This window comes from Xiphophorus couchianus, chromosome 17 (assembly GCF_001444195.1).
Source record: "Xiphophorus couchianus chromosome 17, X_couchianus-1.0, whole genome shotgun sequence".
NCBI lineage: Eukaryota > Metazoa > Chordata > Actinopteri > Cyprinodontiformes > Poeciliidae > Xiphophorus > Xiphophorus couchianus.
This window is the reverse complement of record NC_040244.1, coordinates 18,315,165-18,338,107: the sequence shown is the minus strand read 5'-3', so window position 1 is coordinate 18,338,107 and position 22,943 is coordinate 18,315,165. Positions and strand designations below refer to the sequence as shown.

Sequence of the window (22,943 nt, the reverse complement as noted above, 5' to 3'; positions counted from 1 at the left end):
TTAACCTCAATGTTAAAATATTCAGCCATGTCTCATTTCCGCATTGTTAAATTCACCTCCATTGTCAGTGAATAATCTGTGAGGTATGAACGCTTATCCAGCAGCAAATAAAATGCTTCACTATCTCTTTGGGTGTTTTTGTGGTGATAATACTCTCTCCACTGAATCTTGTAAAATGGTCGATAGCATGTAGACACCACAGACCTGGCTCAAGCTCATGTAGGTCCACAACTACAATCTCATTATACATTGAAGCCATGGGTAAACCCACTGCAGATTTAGGTTTCGCTCTACTGTACGGGATGCATATTTCAGTTTTTTACAATTTTCTTCAGGATTGTAATGCTTTCATCATCAGTGTTGCCTGAGCAAGACAAGATATTTTGTAGTCTGTCTAACAGAGTCATGCCCAAATTGGTTATGCAGCTTTAGCAGTACAGTTTTTTTTCTTTTGCTGTCATGTTTTCTGTCACAATGAGAATTTCATCTTCATCATTTGGTGTCTCACTTTTTTCAAACTGGCTTTCAATATTGATCCTTTCCTTTCTTAAGTTTACACAATAATGTCCAGAAGATGTCAGTTCCAGTTTTATAAGTTGGTCAAACATTATTGCTTTGTCTTGAGCAATGTCCAAAACAGCTCTCTTCAGTGATGTTTTGCTCAAAGCATTGGTATATCTGCTGGAACTACTTCTGTCTCAATTTTGCATCTAGTTTCTCCTATTGTTGCAGGAATAGTCACCTTTCTTGTGGATTGCATAAGTTTTCCATCCCCAAACTGGAAAGGTCTTGCACTCTTTTCATCTTTATTCTTTATTAATTCTCTTTGAGGCAGCCCACTTACATAATCTGCAAGCCATTTTTTACCACAGGTTTTTTAATCTTGTACAGTACAAGCAGTGTCAATCACAACAGATCCCAAAGCTTCCACCATGAAGATCTGCGTGTCAGATGGGGATTCGTTTGAAAACAGAGTAATATTACATTACATTATATTATAATAATATAATATATTATTTATTGTCAATTACATATATTATTATATATATTATTATAATATTCAACATCCTCTTTTGAGCCTTTAACATTTGATAACTTCACATATTCTCTTTTATTGGGGCAGTCTTTTGCTCAGCTCTGGCATATTGCACATTTCATTGTTTTCCCGTATTTGTCGAGTGGAATAGTCCCTGCAGGTGTTCTTGGGCTTTGCTCTGAGTTTGAACTCCGTTCACGCTTGCCTGTGTATTTGGTGAAAAAGGCTGAGTCGCCCTCTTGTGGAGGATAGATATCATCGCCAAAGATTCTTTTCAAAGCCGATTTCTGTTGTCAAAAGACACGGTGGGACAGGCGGTAAGAGCTAGCTGTTTTCTCTAACGTTTAGCCCCGCGGTGTCTAAGAGCTTGAATGCTAACACTGCATGGTAGTTCCATTTTGAACTTGAGTAGCTTGTTGTACCATCAAATTCGATAATGTAATCCAACATGGACGTGTCGCCCTGTCTGTTGATCCAATCAAACTCCGTGAAAGCTTCGTACTGTCGATCCTTTTCTTCTTTTAAAAATACTGAATCCAGCTTGTTTGAAAGAACGGTCATTCCTGTATCGTCGTTGAGATGTTCCACAGTGATTTCCGGCGAGCTTTCTCTTGCTCTTCCTGATAGCGACAGGGTAACCGCTAGGGCTTTCTTCTTTTTGTCTAAGTCAGTAACAAGTCAACAGATTTGAATCTCATTTTTCCAACTTTCGTAAGACATCTTCTCATCGAACAGTGGGGGAACTTTGTAATTTCCAGCAATGGTCATCCTCTGCTACCATTGTTGACTCAATAATCACATTACTGATGTTAGCATTCACACTTTAATGGTCGCCATTAACGTAGTTAGCATGCACTCCAGCCCTCCTCTCACTACAGAATGAAAAACTATAGTTCTAGCCTCGCCTCCCATTACAACACATGCACAGTATGCACAGTAAGCTACTTACAACTTAACAGTGCTTAGTCTGGAGCCCAGTATGTACACTAGCTTGCTTTTGTTAGTATTAAGATTGCAAACTGAATATTCAGTAAAATTGTAAAAAACGATATTTTCAAAAGGTTTTTTTAAACCTGTGGAAGGTTCAGGTTTTCTCAGGTTTTAATCAATGAATCTAGACTTTTTTTCCTTCTAGAAACATGCATGTGATAAATCAAGATCACTTGAAATTTATTCTTAGATATGGTCTTAAAGATCATACAGTGAAATTTTTTTTCTATCTACTGCTGTAATTCAGCTAAGCATTTTAAAAGAAAACTTACCCATCCTGTATTCTATAGACTGCACAGCACTCTGGGATGAGTCCCCGCATCATCAGAGCTTTCTTCAGTGAGTCCCTCACAGTCATCCCACAGCGGGCTGGGACCTGAACACAAAACAGCAGCACTCACTGAACTGTCTCTAGGTACGGTAATCATCATGAGAGATGAGCTAAACAAATTAGAAATAATTTATTGTTGACATTTTCAGGTTTGACTTTATCAGCTGCTTTCATGTCTAAAACTTTGACTCATCTCAGGAAAATGCACTGCACATTTGGTCAATACGAAATATAATACAGAGCTGTTATTTGCACATGTATTAAAGGTCCACTAGTACTATTACTTGAATAAGCTAGGAAATGTCTGAGTTAAACAAAACATGTTCATTACATTTAATACACAAAATTATTCTCAGATATTTAGGTATCACGCGATCAGTTCTGCCTGTTTTGAGTTCATTTAGGCATGCGCTGTTTTAGTGCTACTTCACGATTATGCAAATAAGCTGCTGCTGGTCACACCCCCAAAACTCAGTGTTTACATTGGCTCCTCAGATATGTGAAAATGGCTACAACCAGATGCACAGTGGTACAACTGCAGTACCACTGGTCTTCTTTGTCCCTGAAGAAGACCTAGCAGTTGTTCAGAGTCTACTGAACAACCATCAGCCACAACCACTCAAGGATTAAACACTTCAGATCTGACACAAATTTGAATAAATTTCCCAAAAACATGGCTGGGTGGGGGTTTTTTTGCTCTTGCACTGTTTCTAGAATCAGTAAATACTCATATGGAAGTACAGAAACATGCAAAAAATGAATGTTGCACAATAGTGGACCTTTAATTATTGATCGGACTTGACTTTATTTGCAATAATTGCAGGGTCTGAAGTTAATTTAATTGCATTTTAATCAAAAAACACATTCCGACAAAATAAAATATTTGTCGTTTTTAATCTTAAGTTATTTAACCATCAGAAAAGTGCTATTCTAACCATTCAGCTTTCCGGTGTTTCAGGAACCCCTGATCATTGATGGAACCTCTTTAGAAATGTGGACTGTGGACGTTGACATTAGCGTTGGGGACACCTGTGCTGCTGCAACATGTTTAGAATTGAGATACCGTTTTAGCACTAAATAGCTTTGTTAATAAGCCAACTCCTTTTAGCACAACTCAAACACAACAATAGTCTTTCCAGCAACTTGTTAGATTGTTTTTTGAAGCAAAAATGAACCCTGTGGGCAATGAAAAACAATGTCATTCAGGGGTCGCGTTAATGGAGTATTTTCCGTATTTGACCGTTTTTTGTTTTTTTTTGTTTTTAATGAAAAAATTTTTAAGCCCATCCATCATTTGACGGTTATAATTAACCTGTCAAATGACAGGTTAATTACTAGTGCACAAGGGCATACATTATAGACTTTACGCTAAGAGTACATCGCAGAGATAACTAAAATTAATTCATAAAAAAAAATCCTTTCTGAATATCATCTCATGAACTCTGAAATAGATGTGTCTTGCTGACTGGGAACTGACAGCATGTTGAAGAGTTATGGACAGGATGCTCTGGAGCATCTGGTTCAGAAGTGCATTCCAAACCTTTGATTGAAATGGCATATTTAATTCCAGTCTCCAGGACATACATAACAGAGAAAACTAAAGAGAATTAAATGTTTTGCTAATCTATTTATAGTCTAAACAGAGGAGCAAGCAGTTTATCTTAAGGAAATAAATAAAGGTGCAGAAGTTACTTAGACTGTAACATGCACACTGTGCTGCACAACTAATGCGGATGTGGCTCTGCCGCTGCGAAGAATTAGAATTATCTCACCCTGCAGTTTTAACAAATGGAGCTGGAAGACATTACCCTCCCGCGCCCAGAAGGAGAGCGGCGCTCAGGAGCGCAGCAGACCCAAGATCTGTCCGTTTTGAAGAAGCGAAACCACACAAAAATATCCTCGTAAAAGCGCATTCCCGGACCGCGAACAGGGTAGAGGGCCTGCAGAGTTCAATTGATCGGTTTTTATCAGATAAGCCCATGATGAACTAGCTGAGATTCCTCTGCAGGTGCAGGAATTTGTGAGGCACTGTGCTTTCAGATCCCAGCAGGTGAAGTGCTTGTAATTTAAGTGGAGTCGTTTAATTTACTTTATTATAAGTTATTGGGGGCACAGTTAGTGGTTTTTGTCACTATGAAGAAAAGGTTATATTTTTTCATCTGCTTTATGTGTGATGGGATCTGGATTAACGGTGTAACAAGATGAATAGTAACTAAACCGCATAAAAAATGTGTCTGAATAGCCTATGTTAATATGATTATAATTTGACAGGTTAAAATAGTACATAACAGATTTTTTTAATACTGTCGTGCATCACTGTTGTAGTTTTCCCCATTTTCCCTTCTGTGTGCCACCTAGGTCCATTTACCAGTTTCAGGACCCGACCAAAACCCCCAAATATCATTACCTTGAGAAATAATGATTTGGTTAAGTATAAAACAGGTTTTAATGCCGAAAAAGATCAAATGTTACAAGCCATGCAAGTCACACAAATGGAACAGATAATTCACCGACATTCACCGTCCAGTGCTGGGCTCCACTTAGCTCACCTTAGGGATAACACCAGGTGAAGCTAAGATTCTGCTTTTATCTTCTCCTCATTCTGTACCCTTCCTGAAAGGTAGTGTTAATCAGTTCCAATTTGTTTATGTGTGACTGTCGTCAGTCTTATGTGATATGGCTATGTAAAAATGCAGCAATGTGCATATGAGCAGATACAAGAAATAGAGGAAAAACGAAGAATCATTTTATCCATAACTTCACTGTTGTGTGTCAGATTTACCAGTGTACGAGAACCACAATACAAAGGTGCATGTAAAAAAATAAGCGAATAATAGTGTTAAAAATTTTAAACTGTTAAAATCTACGTAATTAACAGAAGTTAAAGTGCTGGTCCTAATATTTCAATATTAATCAAATGGAAATTAGCATTTCTCTAAACCCAATGTATTTGTGGCAATTGTGTATTATTATTGATAAAATAATCATTCTGAAAAATGACAAGAACAACCAGATTAACAATTACTTTTACAATACTTGGCCTTCAAGAAACTAAAACGGAAGTACGGTACTAAAAGTCCTCCAATTCTAATTTATTCCTCCAATCAAGTATTGGTTTTGTTGCAAAAGTGAAAAAAAGTTTTTGGTATTTCACAATCTTGGTAAATTCAGCTTTGTGAAGGCAATGTATTATGCAAAATCCCTATTTTTAGCCCTTAAATCCATTTTTTGTGTACTTTGAGTTTGTAGGAGTACAAAAAATAAAACTTTATTTTGTCCCAGTGCTATGTAGATATCTTTATGTTCTTTCTAGGTTAGATTTTCCAGTCAGTTCATTTGCTATAACGTTTTTCTTGTTTATGACATTTGCTGTGGAACTGCTAAGCAAGTTTCGTTGCATGTAGGCAAGTCAAAATATTCAGTTCTAGCATGTATTAACACACAAAATTCCTTAAATCATCACCTGGCATCAGAGTTGATAGCTCTCTGCTTCTGTTAGTGCTGTGTGCTAGTTTTTAGCTGCCTCCTTGAGGATAAAGCTGTACTGCATGTTTTAGATATAACTATTTGGCTTTGTGTTTGCTATTTTTGTCTTGGGGAAACATATGCAAATGCATTCTGTGACGTTCTTGACGCTCACATTATCTAACTCCTTAATTATGTTGAGGCCTTGTTTACTTCATTCATATTGTGGTAGAATTAATATTTTAATAGCCATCTGATATGCATGGACACTACAGTTAAACTACACTAGGTAGTTTGTATGGATGGAGAGGGTGTAAATACAGTAATAACTCCATTGTGATACATTCATTTGAATATATGGTCCTGCAGGTTGGCCATCTTCATTCTCCTACTCTGAATTATACTCTGACTCCAACATGGAAGGTTGGATGAACAAGTCTTCTGTTGTTCACATCTTTAATCAACTTTGGAATAAAAGTGTATCTGCCAGTAGATAATTATATTGCTGCTATTAAACTACAAAAATAGCAGAACGGGATGGAGTGGAATGCTCTACACCCTGGAGAGGGTGGTGGATAAAATGTCTCATTCACATTTAAAAAGTCTGCAGCAAAATGAGTTGCTCTAAAACGTGCCTCAGAACAGAGGTGAACGAGGCATCTGTGGAGCTGCAGTAACAAGGAATTCAGACCAAAGTATTGCAGTTCTACCCTATATAGACCATAAGTAAATGATTTACATGCAAAAAGGAAGGATTTAAAAGCATGATGCATCCACTTAAAACTCTTCATCTCCATCTCAACTTCCACAAGCAGGTCATCAGACATACCACTGTTCTCTGTTTGTTTGGCAAGAACACACGAACAATAGGCTTCTGGGGGGAGCGTGGATTGGACCGTCCAGTATCGGTGGGGGTCTGCAGGACTGCTAATGAGTTGGGGGCTGAGGGAAGAGCCTGAGCTCCACCTCCAACTCCATCACCTCCCATCTTGACCTCCAACAGACTTGACATAGGGGAAGTGGTGCAGGAGAGGTCTGTGGCATTCCCCATGGCTTCCAGTAGCTGCTGCTCCCTCTGCTGCAGGGCGTCCAGTTTACTGGTGTACTCTTCATATGCCTGTCCAGGGACAACAGATTAAAAAATAGCCTTGTGGCTAATTCTGGCACATTTACAGAAACTTCAATTAATGTACATTGTCCCTACCAAATAAATTAAATGATACACACAAACTACTGACTGAACAACTTCTGAGCCTCCAGACATGTGTAAGAAGGCTCAGACATCTTCCATAGCATGGCATTCTTACCTCCAAATATATGGAGGGAGGATTGTGTTCGCCTCCAAATTTCTCCAGCAGAGCCTCTAAGTGTTCCTGTGTCAGCTTTATCATCTGCTTGATGTTCCAGATCTGAGGAGAAAATACAAGAGCTGCAGAATTAAGTGAAAAATAATTTTATCAACATAATAATAAAAAAAACATTTCTAAATAACAAATGTTACTGGCTTTTGGATCATGCATATCATGCTAACTTATTCACTTATCCACAGCCATCACAGATGTTCACTGGTCACAACCAAGCACTGTAGGTCTAAGATTAGCAAGTGCTAAAGCCGTCCAACCACTCTACTCTCATCTTCCTACGCCATTTTATGGCAGAATATTGGAAGGTGAACCAGTTCTAAGGGGAGCATCAGGGTTAGGTGGTGAAGATAGAGAAGACAGTTATGGTGCACAAAATAAAAACAATAGCACAACAAACAAACTCTATGGAACTTATTACATTAAAACCTGGGTTCTCAGACTTTTATTTTCTGGCAAATGTTGATGTTTCAACCACAGTTTTGAAAATGCAGAAAGGCATCCTATTTAGAAAGACCTTCAAATGCTGTAAAATATCTGTGGATTAGTTCAGACAAGGATGCTGTATTCTAACGGAGTACATTACCTGTTGATCTATGTGTAATGGATAGTGAACTATTTAAAATAAATTGCCCAAATAATTTATATTTGTAGACTATTTATTGTAAATTATTCAAAGTGAATTTTTTTAATTAAGAATGCCACAGATTGTCTATGGATGTTTGTCTGTTTTGATTGGCATTTTTGTTGTTTTTTTTTAGTTTGTTTTGTTTAATGGTATTTACACTTTGTAATGTTTTGGGGTTGTGCATGTACCTCACGGGCTGCCGTAACTAATGAGGGCAGGCCCTATAAAGGCTGGTAGAATCGTTGTGTCAATCAATGACTTTAACTGTCAAGCTGTTTGACATGAAGAAATCAACACTTAGTGTTCCCCAGTGAAAGCAGCGAGGTACGTTTTGTTTTGTTGTTTGTATTGTAAGTTTATGTTTGTATTCTAATATTTGTATATGTTTTAGTTTTCACGGTGACTGTGGTGATTGAGGTGACCGTGGTGATTCTGAATCACCCGTAAAAGAAAAAGAAAAACGCCAAATTCACCCGTCGAGACTGGCTGATTAATTCAACTGCTGGGGAGCTGCTACACGATGTAATGCTATGGTTCCGTTTGTGGCCAAACCTAAGTTTTGTCACAGAGAATTAATTTTTATATGTTTTTTGGAAGGGGGGTGGGAGGGGAGTGCATTAAGCATTTATTTTCTATGCATGCTTGATTTCTCCTGCTTCCAAACCAAATATATGGTTACTTAGGCTCTAATGTCTGAGAATGTTTTTTTATCTTCCATCTGTTTGTCCTGTGATGGACAAGCGGCTAGTGCCCAACTCTATTCCATGTGTTATCTCATGGCTTTTGTTTAAATATCAATGAAATCTGTCAAACTTGTATTTCAGATCATTTACCTGTTACCCTATCGCCATTTCAACCACTGTGGTAAAAAATGTACAAGATCTATTACTTCTCGTAGGATTACCTCGTCAACCACCTCTCAGCTCTCAGCAGGAACTGGTGATATGTTACCACCTGTGTCACACATCAGCAGCAATTTTGATGTCGATGACCTCATTACCCAATTTAATAACTTGTGCACAAACACTTTGAACTCTATAGCTCCTCTTACAACCATGAAGAAAAATAGATTTTCTGAGCTGTGGTTCAATTGAACTACCTGCGCTCTCAAGCGAGACTGCAGGCGAGCTGAGAGATAGTGGAAAAAGGATACATTGCAGGTTTCTTTTGACATTCTGAAAAATTGTTTACTTAATTATAAGAATACTGTAAAATATGAAAAATCAAAATACTTGGTTGTTCTGGTTTCCTCAAACAAACATAGACCTCAAGTTCTTTTTAAAGTCTTAGATAAAGTTATTAACCCTCAAAATGAAACTGCTTTTACAGCTTCTGTTGATGTTTGTAATAAATTCTTAACATTTTTCACTGACAAAATTTCAGCACTTAGGGCCCAGGTGTCAAATTCCAGTCCTCAAGGGCCGCTGTCCTGCAGTTTTTAGATGTGCCACAGGTACAAAACACTGGAATGAAATGGCTTAATTACCTCCTCCTTGTGTAGATCAATTCTCCAGAGCCTTAATGACCTAATTATTCTATTCAGGTGTGGTGCAGCAGAGGCACATCTAAAAGTTGCAGGACACGGGCCCTTGAGGACTGGAGTTCGACACCCCTGGCTTAGGGGCTTTACTATTCTGCCTGTGTTGAATCCCCAGGAAACACCTCTAGGTGATGCTAGCTTTGAACAGTTTGAGCCAGTTTCTTTGTCCCATTTGTCCACTGTAGTTAAACATCTGCGGCCAATAAATTGGACTGTCTCCCTGCTTGCTTATTTAAAGATATTTTTCCTGTCATTGGGCCATATATCCTCACCTTGATAAATATCTCTCTTTCGACTGGACGTGTCCTGACTGCTTCTAAACATGCTGTGGAACATCCACTCATTAAAAAACCGAACTTAGACCACAGTATTCTTGCTAATTTTACACCTATTTCTAAACTACCGTTTTTATCAAAAGTTTTAGAGAGTTTTACTCAGCTCCAGTCTTTTCTAACAGATCATGATATATCTGAGAAATTCCAATCCGGTTTTAAATGTGGACACAGTATAAAAACTGCCTTGCTTTGAGTATTTAATGATCTCCTATCGGTTGATTCAGGGGACTTTGCGGTTTTTTTGTTATTAAAGTTTTAATTATTTTAGAACACACATGTATACAACCTCTCCCAACCCCCCCCATTCTATGGAGCCTGGATGGGGTGAAATAAAATCTATGTACTATCTTATAGTGCGTAAATTTCCCTCTCGATTCTTGAATATATTTCCCATTATTTGAAAGTACTTTCAACCACTCTTCATCACCAAAAATGCAGCCAAGGTCCCTCTGCCAGATAATCCCCAGACTTTTACATATATCCTTTTGCATGCCGTTAAATAATTTATAAAATGTGGATGCCTTATATTTGATTTTACTTGAGCCCATAAATTCCTGTATTGGATTATCCTTATGTGTGAAATTGTCTTTAATAATACAGTCTCTAATTTGTAGATATCTCCAGAAACTTTCTTTTTTTAAGTTATATTTCAGCATGAGATCTGAAAAAGACATAAAAACCCCGTCTGTATACAAATCATCCACAGTGCGTATTCCCTTCACAAGCCATTGTTCCCAGTAAACAGTTTTCCTTCCAATACAGATGGATGGATTAAACCACAATGAAGAGTACAACTGTTTAAAATGTGAGTACCTCAAGGTTCAATTTTAGGCCCCATTTTACCATACTTGATCCAAAGTGAAATTGGCTCTCAGTGGGATAGTTGCAACACAAAAATTGCGTCATCTTGTTCTACTAAGTACTAATTCCCTTCTTGACACCACGCCCGGGTTGTATAGCATAAAATACACATAAAATCGGCTTCACCACATTAAAAATATCTTAAATGTACTTTTAGATATAAGACATACACACTTCAACTAGAGAAAATGAAATGTCTAAGTAAAACTAACTTAGAGATAGCTATAACTGGATCTTTGATAAGTTAAAAAAATGATTTTAAGAAAAGAATTAGAGATGTCTTGAACATTTTTTCAAACTAGATGGCTTTTCTATTTCACATATCTTGATTTAACATTCTGACAAGACAGAATGATATTACTGATACCTTGAATAATTACTCTGTCTTGTGTAGACGACCCAGATTTATGAAGTATTTTGAAATCTGATCCAGGGATGGAACTTTGGTGCTTAACCATTTACTTGTGATAGCTTTTCAGGCTGCTAAACTTCAGATATGAAATAAGCACAAGCATTGAGACCATGAGTCCAAGTCCACTGAATGCAAAAATCCCAGCAAAAACTCATTCCACTTAAAATAAATTTGCATGCCTAACATTGCTTCCATCTCTATGTGAATGTTTGTCCAAAAATGTTGAATCAATCAATGACCAAAAGAAATGAAAATGCTTTACTCCCTAGACTCTACAGTTCCTCCAACAACAGGACTAGCCTGAATAATGTTAAGTTTGAGCAACAGTCATAAATTATAAATTAAAGGTTTTCCATTCAAAAAGTCTCCATGTATTTGAACAACTGATTTTCCACTGGTTTGCACATTGCTGAAACTATATACCACAGGTGTCAAACTCCAGTCCTGGAGGACCCCTGCCCTGCAACTTTTAGATGTGCCTCTGCTGCACCACACCTGAATAGAATAATAATAATAATTAGCAAGGCTCTGGAGAACTTATCTGCACAAGAAAGAGGTAATTAAGCCATTTCATTCCAGTGTTTTGTAACTGTGGCACATCTACAAACTGCAGCACAGCGGCCCTTGAGGACTGGAGTTTGACACCCCTACTATATACCATTAGCAGTTACAAGATTTACTTCTCTCCCCAATTTTGTTTAATATAAGTTGTGTTTAGACTTTTAACCTCTTGGATACCCTTATGCAATCTTGAGATGTTTGCAAATCCCGAATCTGATTGGTATACTTTAACAACAATATTTAGCAATGGGATACTCAATATAGCTTTGATGAATTAGTATTTTTAAGCAATGTTGACTGAGTTAAAATATTTCAAAAATGCAGGCTCATTTGACATCCCCAACATGCTCCTTTCCTTAGATCAAAAGATGTAGAAAGGGCTCCATTAAATTTGATTATCGCTCTTGGGCTTTTAAAGAATTCTTGAATGACTGTGATAAATGATTGATGAAACCCAAATTGACCCAGAACTTTATCTAAAAATTCCCAGTTAACGCGGTCGAAAGTAGTTCCGGCATCAAGATTCATAAGCACGATCTAAATTTTACTTTTATTTATATGATCTTTTATGTAAAGTTCTACAAATGTTATCTTGCGTTTGTCTCTGTTTGATTAATCTAGTCTGATCTAAATCAATTATATCTGTAAGAATATTTTAAATTCTTTTGAAAAGGATGTGTGTAAATGTTTTCTAATTTTGGTTGAGGACACTGATAGGACGAGAGTTCCCACAATCGAACCTATCCTTTCTCTCTTTGGCCATTAGGAAAATAGAGGGCTCATGCCATATGATGGGAGAATTATACCAGACTTTAAAATTCCACTAACTAAATGAAACCTAGAGATGTAGATATTAATTTAGTGCTATGCCCCACAGCAAAGGGGAAAACAATGCATAAAAACCACTGAAGAACAACTCACAGCCACCTTTTTCTCACGCTCTGTCAGCCATGCCACACACAGACTCATTGCTATAGCAACTGACAACGAAGTCACTATGTCTTTCAGGATTCAACATCAAAAAACACTCAACTAAGAACAGAACATTCAGTCCATTGCAGTTTTTTTGTTTTTAGGCTTAATGTTTATTTTGCTGCCACTGCTATTATCTAATCTAACACTGTGGTGGTTGATTAGCTAATTTAATCACCTACTTTAATGTATTTTTAATTGAACCAAATCACAAATGAAACATGACATCTACTTGTTATGGTTGTCAAAGTCAAACATTAATAACTGAACTACTTCCCTCCCTCCCTATTTTTTTCTGAATCAAAACTTTTTCCTGAGCTTATTATCTAATTATAGTTGTTAGAGCCATAAATAGGAAATATTTAAGTTATTTGTATGATGGTTTGTTTTTTATTTTATTATATTTAGTAAGAAGACTAATATTTGTTCAGGCCATTTTTATTGTGAAATTTAGATTTATTTTGAAAGGCTTGCTTCCTGTCGGTCCATATATTGTATTAGAAAAAGCTTGACGGATTACCAAGACACGGAGCAATACAGTTTTTGACCGTGTAAGCTGTGTATATTTTTGGAGCCAGGAAAAGGAGGAAGTGTTAAACTGATGTATCGTCATTTTTGTATTTGCATTTTTCGCTATTTTTTACTGATAAAGAATTTTCGTTAAATTCACGGTTTGCACGCGTCCTTTACTTCCAGTGTCTAAGGAATGACACAGATATTGGATCTGTTGCCAAAACATTAGTCAAAAACTCGCTCCAAGAGGATAAAAGGACATTCAAGAAAGAAAGAGACAAAGCGGAGGAAGCTTTGAGAAGAAGAGAGGATAAGAGCCATTCTCAAGACTTGGATTGCCGTGAGTTGCTGACCAGCTAACATGCTAAAGGCGAAGCTAACTATGCTAACTGAGGGAGCTCACATTTACACTACACAAGTCGTTTGCAAGAAGACATTAAAGCTGGAGAATATTTTTTACGTTTATGGACTATAAAAGCCTTTTGTGAACATTGGACTGTTTGTCTAAAATAAAAAATAAAAATTATTGGACATTGTTGAGACTAAGACATGGAGGAGAAACGATCGGTTGCTGCCGCATCGGACGCAATGCAGGCGGGTGACCACAAGAGGGAGCCAAAATACACACAAAAGGCACTCGAAGAGAAACTCCACAGGCTTATCGGACAAAGAAGGGCAAAAATGGCTCAGATTACGGCTAAAATGAAGGAAATAGACAGCATGAAACGTAATGACCAGCATGTTGATAAAGTGGAATCAGAAACACTTCAAGGTTTTTACAAGCTGCATGAAGAGTTCATATTGCTAAACAACAATGTTGCACAGATGTTACCTGAAGATGAAGCTAACACAGATCAGTGTGACTGGTACGAGTCAAAGGCAGCTACTATTAAGCAGTTTTTGCATGAGACAGAAGGTTGGATTCAAGAACGTAAAAGATATGTTCAAAATGAAGAGGAGGTTACTCCACATGACAGTGTTTCTGTGATAGCTGATCTTCGTCGTCAAAGAAGTAAGAGCAGATCGAGTTCCAGCACTGAAGGTTCTTCAGTTGTGTCAAACACTAGTTCAGTGGCTCGCATGAAAGAGGAGGCTAAAAGAGCAGCTCTTCTAGCACAAGCTGAATCGCTAAAGAGGAAAAAGGCAATACAACTACAGGAAGCAAAGCTAAAGGCTGAGCTGGAGGAGCTAGAGATTGAAACTGCAATAGCAGCCTCTACCGCTAAGCTCAAGGTTTTCCAGAACCATGAAGATCCCCGAGATGCCATGAATGAATATGTGAAACACAGGCTGGAAGGACCTCTATCAAGTCTTCCAAGATCCCAACTTGTACATGAAATCCATGCTCCAATGACAGCAAATGATGAAGAGAAGGAAGATCATCTGATTTTTGATGTGTCTGCTAGTATCACGAAACATTCATCTCAGGCATTATTGTGTCATCAAGATCACTCGGGTGGAGCCCCACCTACAGGTCCTCAGGATCCCACATCTACAGGTGACAAGATTTATGAAGTGATGCATCATCAGAACTTGATCACTGAAATGTTGGTCAAGCAGCAAAGCCTGTCACTGCTGCCCAAGAGAGACATTCCTGTGTTCTCAGGTGATCCACTCACATATCAATCTTTTCTCAGAGCATTTGACAATGCTATTGACAATAAGACACAAAATGAGAAAGATAAACTCTTCTTTCTGGAGCAGTATACCCGTGGAGAGCCACAAGATATGGTGAGAAGCTGTGAACACATGACCCCAGAGAAAGGCTACAGAGACGCCAGACAACTGCTTCATAAACAATACGGCGATAATTTAAAAATAGCCATGGCTTACATCGAAAAGGTTTTAAAATGGCCACAAATAAAGACCGATGATGTTAAGGGCTTAAACGCTTATTCTCTCTTCCTGATTGGTTGCCGAAATACGATGCAAGATGTTGACTACATGGAAGAAATGGACAACCCAACAAACATGAGAGTCATTCTGTCCAAATTGCCATATAAGATGAGGGAGCGATGGCGTAATGTGGCATTTGAAATGCAGGAGGCCAGAGGAAGAAGAGTGAGGTTCACAGATCTGGTAGATTACATTGACAGACAAAGAGAGATCATCTCAGATCCATTGTTTGGTGATCTCCAGGAAGTCAGTATATCTGCAAAACAAAAAGAAAAAAGCTGTTTTGTGAGGAAAGCAAAGGAAAATACACAAAGAAGTAGCAGTTTTGCTATAAGCGTTGACACAGAAAAGCTGAAATTTTCACAGTCAAATCAAATCACAAAGACTGATAATGGTCAAGCATTTCAGAATAACTGTTTGTATTGTGACAAGAATCACAGTCTTGACAATTGTGAAAAATTTCAGAAGCAAGTACACAAGGAAAAGATTGAATATTTGAAATCCAAAGGTTTGTGTTTTGGATGTCTTGTTCAAGGTCATTTGAGTAAAGATTGTTCAAGGAGACTGACATGTCAGTTGTGTTTGCGAAAACACCCAAGCGTCCTACATGTACAAAGAGAAGAAAAGACATCACCTAAAAAAGAAAGAAACACCACATCTGAAACTCAGACCACTAGAGCTGTAAGCCAGGAGATATGTGGATACACTGGGGCCGGAAGCAAAGAAGAAGTTTTGGCCATTGTTCCGGTAAAGCTCAAGTCCAAAAAAGGCACACAGATAATTGAGACATGCGCCTTCATAGATCCTGGCAGTTCAACGACGTTTTGCACAGAGAATATCAGGAGAGCACTGAACTTAAGAGGCAGAAAGACGGACATTTTGCTCCGAACTATGGGACAGGAGAAGCTTGTCCATAGTCACATTCTGTCAGAACTGGAAGTCAGTGGATTGGAGGAAGAAAAATACATTGACTTACCATCAGTGTTCACACAACATGAAATTCCTGTCAAAAGGGCTAACATTCCAGATCAGAAAGACCTCCGGAAGTGGACATATTTGGATGAGGTGCACCTTCCAAGTATCAATGCAGAAATTGGTCTGTTGATCGGTGCTAATGCTCACAAAGCAATAGAGCCGTGGAAAGTCATCAATAGCCAGGGAGACGGTCCATACGCAGTGAAAACATCAATTGGATGGATTGTCAATGGTCCTGTGAAGGGGGAAGAGGACGTTCAACACTGTGAGAACGAGTTGCCAAGGTTAACTGTGAACAGGATAACAGTGGCAAGCATTGAGGAATTGCTGACACAGCAATATAATTCAGATTTCACAGAGCGTAGCTGTGAAGACAAAACAGAGATGTCACAAGATGATCAGCAGTTCATGAAAGATGTGGAACAGTCTTGTCAGTTCATTGATGGACATTACTGTATAAGTCTCCCATTTAAGAACAAGTCTCTGAAGATGCCCAATAATCACAGTCTCGCTGAGCAGAGAGCCATCAATCTCAAGAAAAAGCTCATAAAGAACCCTGAGTTTCATGCTGACTATAAAGCTTTCATGTATGACATCATAGCAAAGGGTTATGCTGAAAAGGTGCCTGCATACAGTCAGTGCAACAATGGAGAGGTGTGGTACATCCCACATCATGGGGTGTATCATCCAAAAAAGAAGAAAATCAAGAGTTGTTTTTGACTGCACTGCGACATATCAGGGAGTTTCACTGAACAACCAGTTACTCCAAGGCCCAGACCTCACAAATACTTTGATTGGAGTGTTGACAAGGTTTAGAGAGGAGAAGATTGCACTGATGGCCGATATAGAGGCAATGTTTTACCAAGTCAGAGTACCATCAAAGGACTCTGATTTCCTGCGTTTTGTCTGGTGGCCTGATGGAGATTTGAATGGAAAACTGGAGGAGTACAGAATGACTGTACACATTTTTGGAGCCACATCATCTCCAAGTTGCGCTTGTTTTGCCTTAAGAAAGACAGTTGAAGACAAAGAAGGTGAGACAAATGCTGAAGCAGCTAAAACAATCAAAAGAAAGTTTTGCATGGATGACTGTTTGGCAGCTGTGGCTTCCGAGGACCAAGCAATAGCACTTTCACAATCTCGGAAGGCTTTATGCTTGCGGGGTGGATTCAACCTGACAAAATGGGCCAGCAACAGCAGAAAGGTTCTGTCATGTATTCCTGAAAATGAAAGAGCTGCAGAGATGAAAGATTTAGATTTGAACAAAGACAATCTGCCTACCGAAAGAGCTCTAGGAATACACTGGTGTACGGAGTCGGACACTTTCATGTTTAAGGTGAACGTACCAAGAAAACCTCCCACAAGGAGAGGAATTCTTTCAGTTGTTAACTCAGTTTATGATCCTTTGGGCTTAATTTCCCCATGTATTCTTCCTGCCAAGCTGATTTTGAGAGAACTCTGTCAAAGAAAATTGAGCTGGGACCAGGATGTTGGAGAAGGAGATTTGCAAAAATGGATGCAGTGGGTTTCAGAGCTCGAGGAACTTTCCAGCTTCTGCATAAAGAGATGTATCAAGCCAGATGATTTCTGCCCCACAGCCAAAGCAGAGATACACCATTTCTCAGATGCAAGTGATGTTGGTTATGGCACTGCTTCATACCTATTGCTGATCAATGAAGATGGAAGAAGGAACTGTGGATTGCTCATGGCTAAATCCAGAGTTGCCCCTCTGAAGAAAATAACAGTTCCTAGAATGGAACTGGCTGCTGCAGTCACAGCAGTGAAAGTCGACAGACTGTTAAAACAGGAGCTGGAAACACCCCTTGGAGAGTCTGTTTTTTGGACAGACAGCATGACTGTGCTTAGGTACATAGAGAATGACGCTTCACGTTTCAAGACCTTTGTGGCCAACCGGGTTGCATTCATTAGGGAAGCTACTTCACCATCTCAGTGGAGATACGTGAATAGCTCACTCAATCCAGCAGATACGGCTTCACGTGGTACAAAATTTACCACTCTCATTCAGAACCACAGCTGGATTTGTGGTCCACATTTCCTTCATGAAGAGGAGACTGAGTGGCCTACAAGACCTGACATACCAAGCACCATGGACGAGGACAGTGAGATCAAAAAGATAGCGCTAGTCAGTCTCTTGACCATGACTGAAGTTACACCCATGAAAAAACTAGTGGAATACTACTCTGACTGGCACAAACTGAAAAAAGCTGTTGCATGGATGCTACGCATGAAAGACTTGCTTCACTACCTCGTTGAGAAGAGAAAAGAATGTAAAGAGGTTGCTGTCCTGAAAGAGACCGAATCATTAAAGCAGTCCCAGAAAGTGCATGAGAAAATGATGGGCCTGAGAAAGTCAGTGAAAGGAAAACCTTTGTCTGTGCAGGACTTGGAAGACGCAAAAGTGGTGCTAATACGTCACAGTCAAAGAGAGATGTGTCCAGAAGAGTTGTCTTCACTTTTAGGTAAGGAGTCCCATGTAAAGAGGTCAAATCAACTTTCCAAATTAGATCCTTTTCTGCACGATGGCATCATCAAAGTTGGAGGTCGATTGAACAAATCAGCCATGCCAGAGGAAGCAAGATGCCCAACTGTGTTGCACAAAGAACATCGCATTGCTAGGCTAATTCTGCAACAGGTTCATCAACAAAATGGTCACTGCGGAAGGAACCAGCTAATTGCAAAGGTCAGACAGCAGTACTGGATACCAGGGCTGAACAGAGCAGCTCGGACGATAATATCAAAATGCATCACATGCAGGAAAATACATGCAAAGCCTGGAGTCCAGAAAATGGCAGACTTATTGGAGGAGCGTGTACTCCCAGACAAGCCTCCGTTCACACATGTGGGAGTGGACTATTTTGGTGTAAAAAGGGGACGCAGCATAGTGAAGCGCTATGGTGTACTGTTTACATGCTTTGCACTGAGAGCAGTCCACATAGAGGTTGCTCACTCTTTGGATACCTCATCATGCATAAATGCCATCAGACGATTTATATGTAGAAGAGGTCAAGTTTCTACTCTGCACTCAGATAATGGCACTAATTTCATTGGTGCTGAAAAGGAACTTAGAGAAGCCATAGCTGAGCTTGATCAATCTAAAATAAGAGAAGAGCTGATGCCAAAAGGTATCGCATGGACCTTTAACACACCAACTGCCTCTCATCAAGGTGGAATATGGGAAAGACAGATTCGTACTGTCAGGAATGTGTTGAACTCTGTTTTGAGTCAACAAACATTAGATGATGATGGTCTTCACACACCATTATGTGAAGTAGAAGCAATCGTAAATGATAGACCTTTGACTGCTGCATCAGATGATCCAAATGACCTGGAGGTTTTGACCCCAAATCATCTTCTGTTGTTGAAGAAACAGCCAATCCTTCCACCAGGCTTGTTTGACAGTGATGATACGTCGAAGATGGAGACAGACACAATACATGGCTGACTTATTTTGGTCGAGATGGACAAAGGAATATCTTCCATTGCTACAAGAGCGGCAGAGATGGCAGACTAAAAGGAGAAATTTTGTCCCTGGAGATCTTGTACTCATTGTTGACAATTCAGCCCCAAGAAACGCTTGGTTGACTGGAAGAATCCAAAAGACCTTTCCGGACTCCAGAGGAATTGTGCGACGGGTTCAAGTTCAAACCAAGTTTAGTTTGTTAGATAGACCTATAAGTAAACTCTGTTTCTTACAAGAAGCAGAGTGAGTTAAGACTGCTGGTAGGTTCAAGGGCAAACCCTTAATAGATTTTGTTAAATTAATAGTTGTATGGCTCTTTTTGACGTGTAATTGTTATGCATCCTGCCTGTACAATTAGGGGCCGGAATGTTAGAGCCATAAATAGGAAATATTTAAGTTATTTGTATGATGGTTTGTTTTTTATTTTATTATATTTAGTAAGAAGACTTAATATTTGTTCAGGCCATTTTTATTGTGAAATTTAGATTTATTTTGAAAGGCTTGCTTCCTGTCGGTCCATATATTGTATTAGAAAAAGCTTGACGGATTACCAAGACACGGAGCAATACAGTTTTTGACCGTGTAAGCTGTGTATATTTTTGGAACCAGGAAAAGGAGGAAGTGTTAAACTGATGTATCGTCATTTTGTATTTGCATTTTTCGCTATTTTTTACTGATAAAGAATTTTCGTTAAATTCACGGTTTGCACGCGTCCTTTACTTCCAGTGTCTAAGGAATGACACAGATATTGGATCTGTTGCCAAAACAATAGTGTTGACAATTGGTAGCAAAGCACCGCATTCATTTTTCTTTAATATAAAATCAGGCTTACATTTAGGACTTTGCGCATTATATTGATAACTTGAATCAATATAAACCAATAGTAGTTATCGTCAGCCAACAGCTTTTTGCCCTCCAGCAGGGAAATGGGGCATCACACTGCAAGGGGTCCATGCCATTCTGAGGGGAATTTGTTTGGCCAGGTGTTTTATTCGGTTATGAATTAGAAATAGCTATTTAAATTGCAAATTCAGATATTTCAGTTGACAGGCTCAAGTTTGATTGTCACTCACATTTGGTAAATTGACACTATATTGACACGTAGCTCCAGAGGGTCATACACACTGCCCAGAGACTGATTGGCTGCCCTCTTTCATCTCTGGAGGAGATGCACAGGACCTGCTGCCTCCAGAGAGCCCGCAGCATCATCAATGACCCCTCACACCCTAGCCACCACCTCTACAAACTCCTGCCCTCAGGGAGGTGTTTCAGGGCAATAAAGTCAAGGACAAACAAATTAAAAACAGTTTCTACTGTTTTTAATCTTTAATCTACTAATTTCATTGTGCTTTATTCATGCACAATGACATTAAAAGGAATTCTGATTCCAATATGGGTCTTCATAAAACTTTAAAAAAGCATGTTGAATTTCCTCTAAATCTCAAACTGTGGTTCCCGGACCACTGGTGGTCCACAGACGCCCCCTATTGATCCGCAAGGTACTGCATATAAACGACCGTTTGTTTGCCGTGATGTGAGCTCAAAGTGCAACGCTACAGCAAGCTTACCAAAGGATTGTGTTAAAAATAATGATGGAAAACTGGCTTAAATCCAGATTACTCAAAAGAAAAGCTGCAGATACCATAGGAAAGAAAACAACTCCAGGACTACTTATATGATCAGAGGATGCTAAATCATAGCTGCTGAGAGTGTTGATGTGTCGTTCACTAGGGATTGGATTGCTTTGAATGGTTAGCGGTAGGAATTGCTCCAGTTAGTCAGAACTGTTCTTTGTTTTTTGTGACTTTGTTTGGAAATGAATGATGCTCTGCTTACAAGGTCAACAGCTATTGTTATTTTTATTTAACCCCTTAACCCTCGCCCCCGAAATCACCAAAAACGCCTGAAAAGGTATACCCAAATTAAATCAGCTGCTATTCTTGAACAATTTGGAGTACATGCAAAAGCTTGATCTCTTTATGAAGATGACAAGCAAAATGTTCTATTTTTGCAGTCAAAAATACTTTAACTATAAGTAGTTTGTAGCTATTACGTTTGTAACACAAAAGAAATTGAAAAATGTTGCCTCACCCAGATTTTTCATTTTTATTTCTTGTAAATACACATTGAATGTTGAATGTATGGACTGGGAAATATGTATGGACTCCTTTTTGCCCCCTTCCAGTGATACGCTTGACCCCCCTAGCCTCTCCAGTCTGACCCCCCACCTTCTCTCCTTCGAATTATTTATTTTATTAATAATTATTTTTATACTTAATGGTGCAAAAAATTATTATTTTTTTTGTTTCTGTTAAAGCAACTCAAGCCTATTTTCCTTTAATTGTGCTTCTAAATCACAAATAACCCTAAATGTTATTAATGCACACAACACTTGGTAGTAAAGAACAACTTCTTTTTTATTTCCATGTGTTTGATATAATCAGAAAGCTCAGACACTTTCACAATATGTAAATAACTCAAAATGCCAAAGCAGAGCTGTTAATGGTTTTTTTGTGGCCATTCACATTTACCAAACAGCACCACTCTTCTAATAAACAAAGACAACAATAAGTGAGTAAAGAGACTAATATTTTCATTTCAGCTTGCATCACATATTAAAGATGTGCTATTGCTGGGGCAATTTCAGGTTAGGGGATCCATGACTAAATGGGTTTTCAGCCTGAAAAATTTTGGGAAACACTGCTCTAAATAAACAGAATTTATTTGGTTTTAGGGTCTTTTATTTTATAAATTGTATATTTTAATTGTTGTTTTTTCTTTTAAGTTGTAAGCTAATAGTTTTTGTGCCTCATGGTATTTTTGTCATAAATATACCATGTTCTTACCCTACAATCAGGCCCAAGATCCTGCCTTTTGTTGGGTGAACAAAATCGTGCCTAAGATCAAAAGGCTGTTAGTAATCAGTAGCACACTGCTGGCGGCTGTTTAGTGTACTACAGAGCAGAAAGCTGACGTCGTTGTTTCCCCCTACATCCAGTGGGTGGTGCAGGTTGCTACAATCGATAGTAGACACACAGGCACACCCGCTAGAAGGAAACAAATGCACCCAGTACAATACTTTCATTCGATTGGTTGAGAGGTTGCCAGGCGATTGTGCCAAGAGGCAGTTCCATGTTTTGTAAGCAATCAGAGTCCAAGAAGAGACTAAGTGTGAGTGCGAAAAGTTTTGAGTATAATTCTTAGAAGTTTTGGGAAGAAAGACATGAAGTTCTGCTTTCAAAATGAAAATGTAAGCAAAAGTATTAAAGGTTTTGAGAACAAAAGACACGAAGACCTATTTTCAGACTGAAAATGTGTGCTCTTGGATTATGGCAGGAAAATCCCCTCATATAAAAGCAGCCCAAATTTATCTGTACATCCCTAATAACATTAATTTTCAGTCAATTTAACAGATAAACTCTCACTTTGCACAAACTTTTAGATTTTTTGTGTCCGTGTGAGCAACCGAACTTTGATGTCTTTATCACACACAGAAAAACATTTGCCAGCTATCTGCACACCACGGTGCGCTCTGTCACACATTTGTTGTGACCAGGATGGTAGAAAATCTAGTTTCTGCTTCACC

At 38.7% G+C, this 22,943-nt stretch overlaps 1 protein-coding gene across 2 annotated transcripts in view; it reads right to left on the bottom strand.

The window, feature by feature from the left end:
- The window catches only part of braf (B-Raf proto-oncogene, serine/threonine kinase), a 56,594-nt gene that overhangs the window by 31,236 nt on the left and 2,415 nt on the right, over positions 1-22,943 (bottom strand). For both annotated transcript variants that reach the window (XM_028044023.1, XM_028044022.1), the window contains exons 2-4: positions 7,130-7,231; positions 6,652-6,939; positions 2,299-2,402 (exon numbers count right to left, since the gene is read on the bottom strand). In XM_028044023.1, coding sequence (XP_027899824.1) covers positions 2,299-2,402; positions 6,652-6,939; positions 7,130-7,231 — 494 coding nt within the window. The remainder of the gene's footprint in view (positions 1-2,298; positions 2,403-6,651; positions 6,940-7,129; positions 7,232-22,943) is intronic.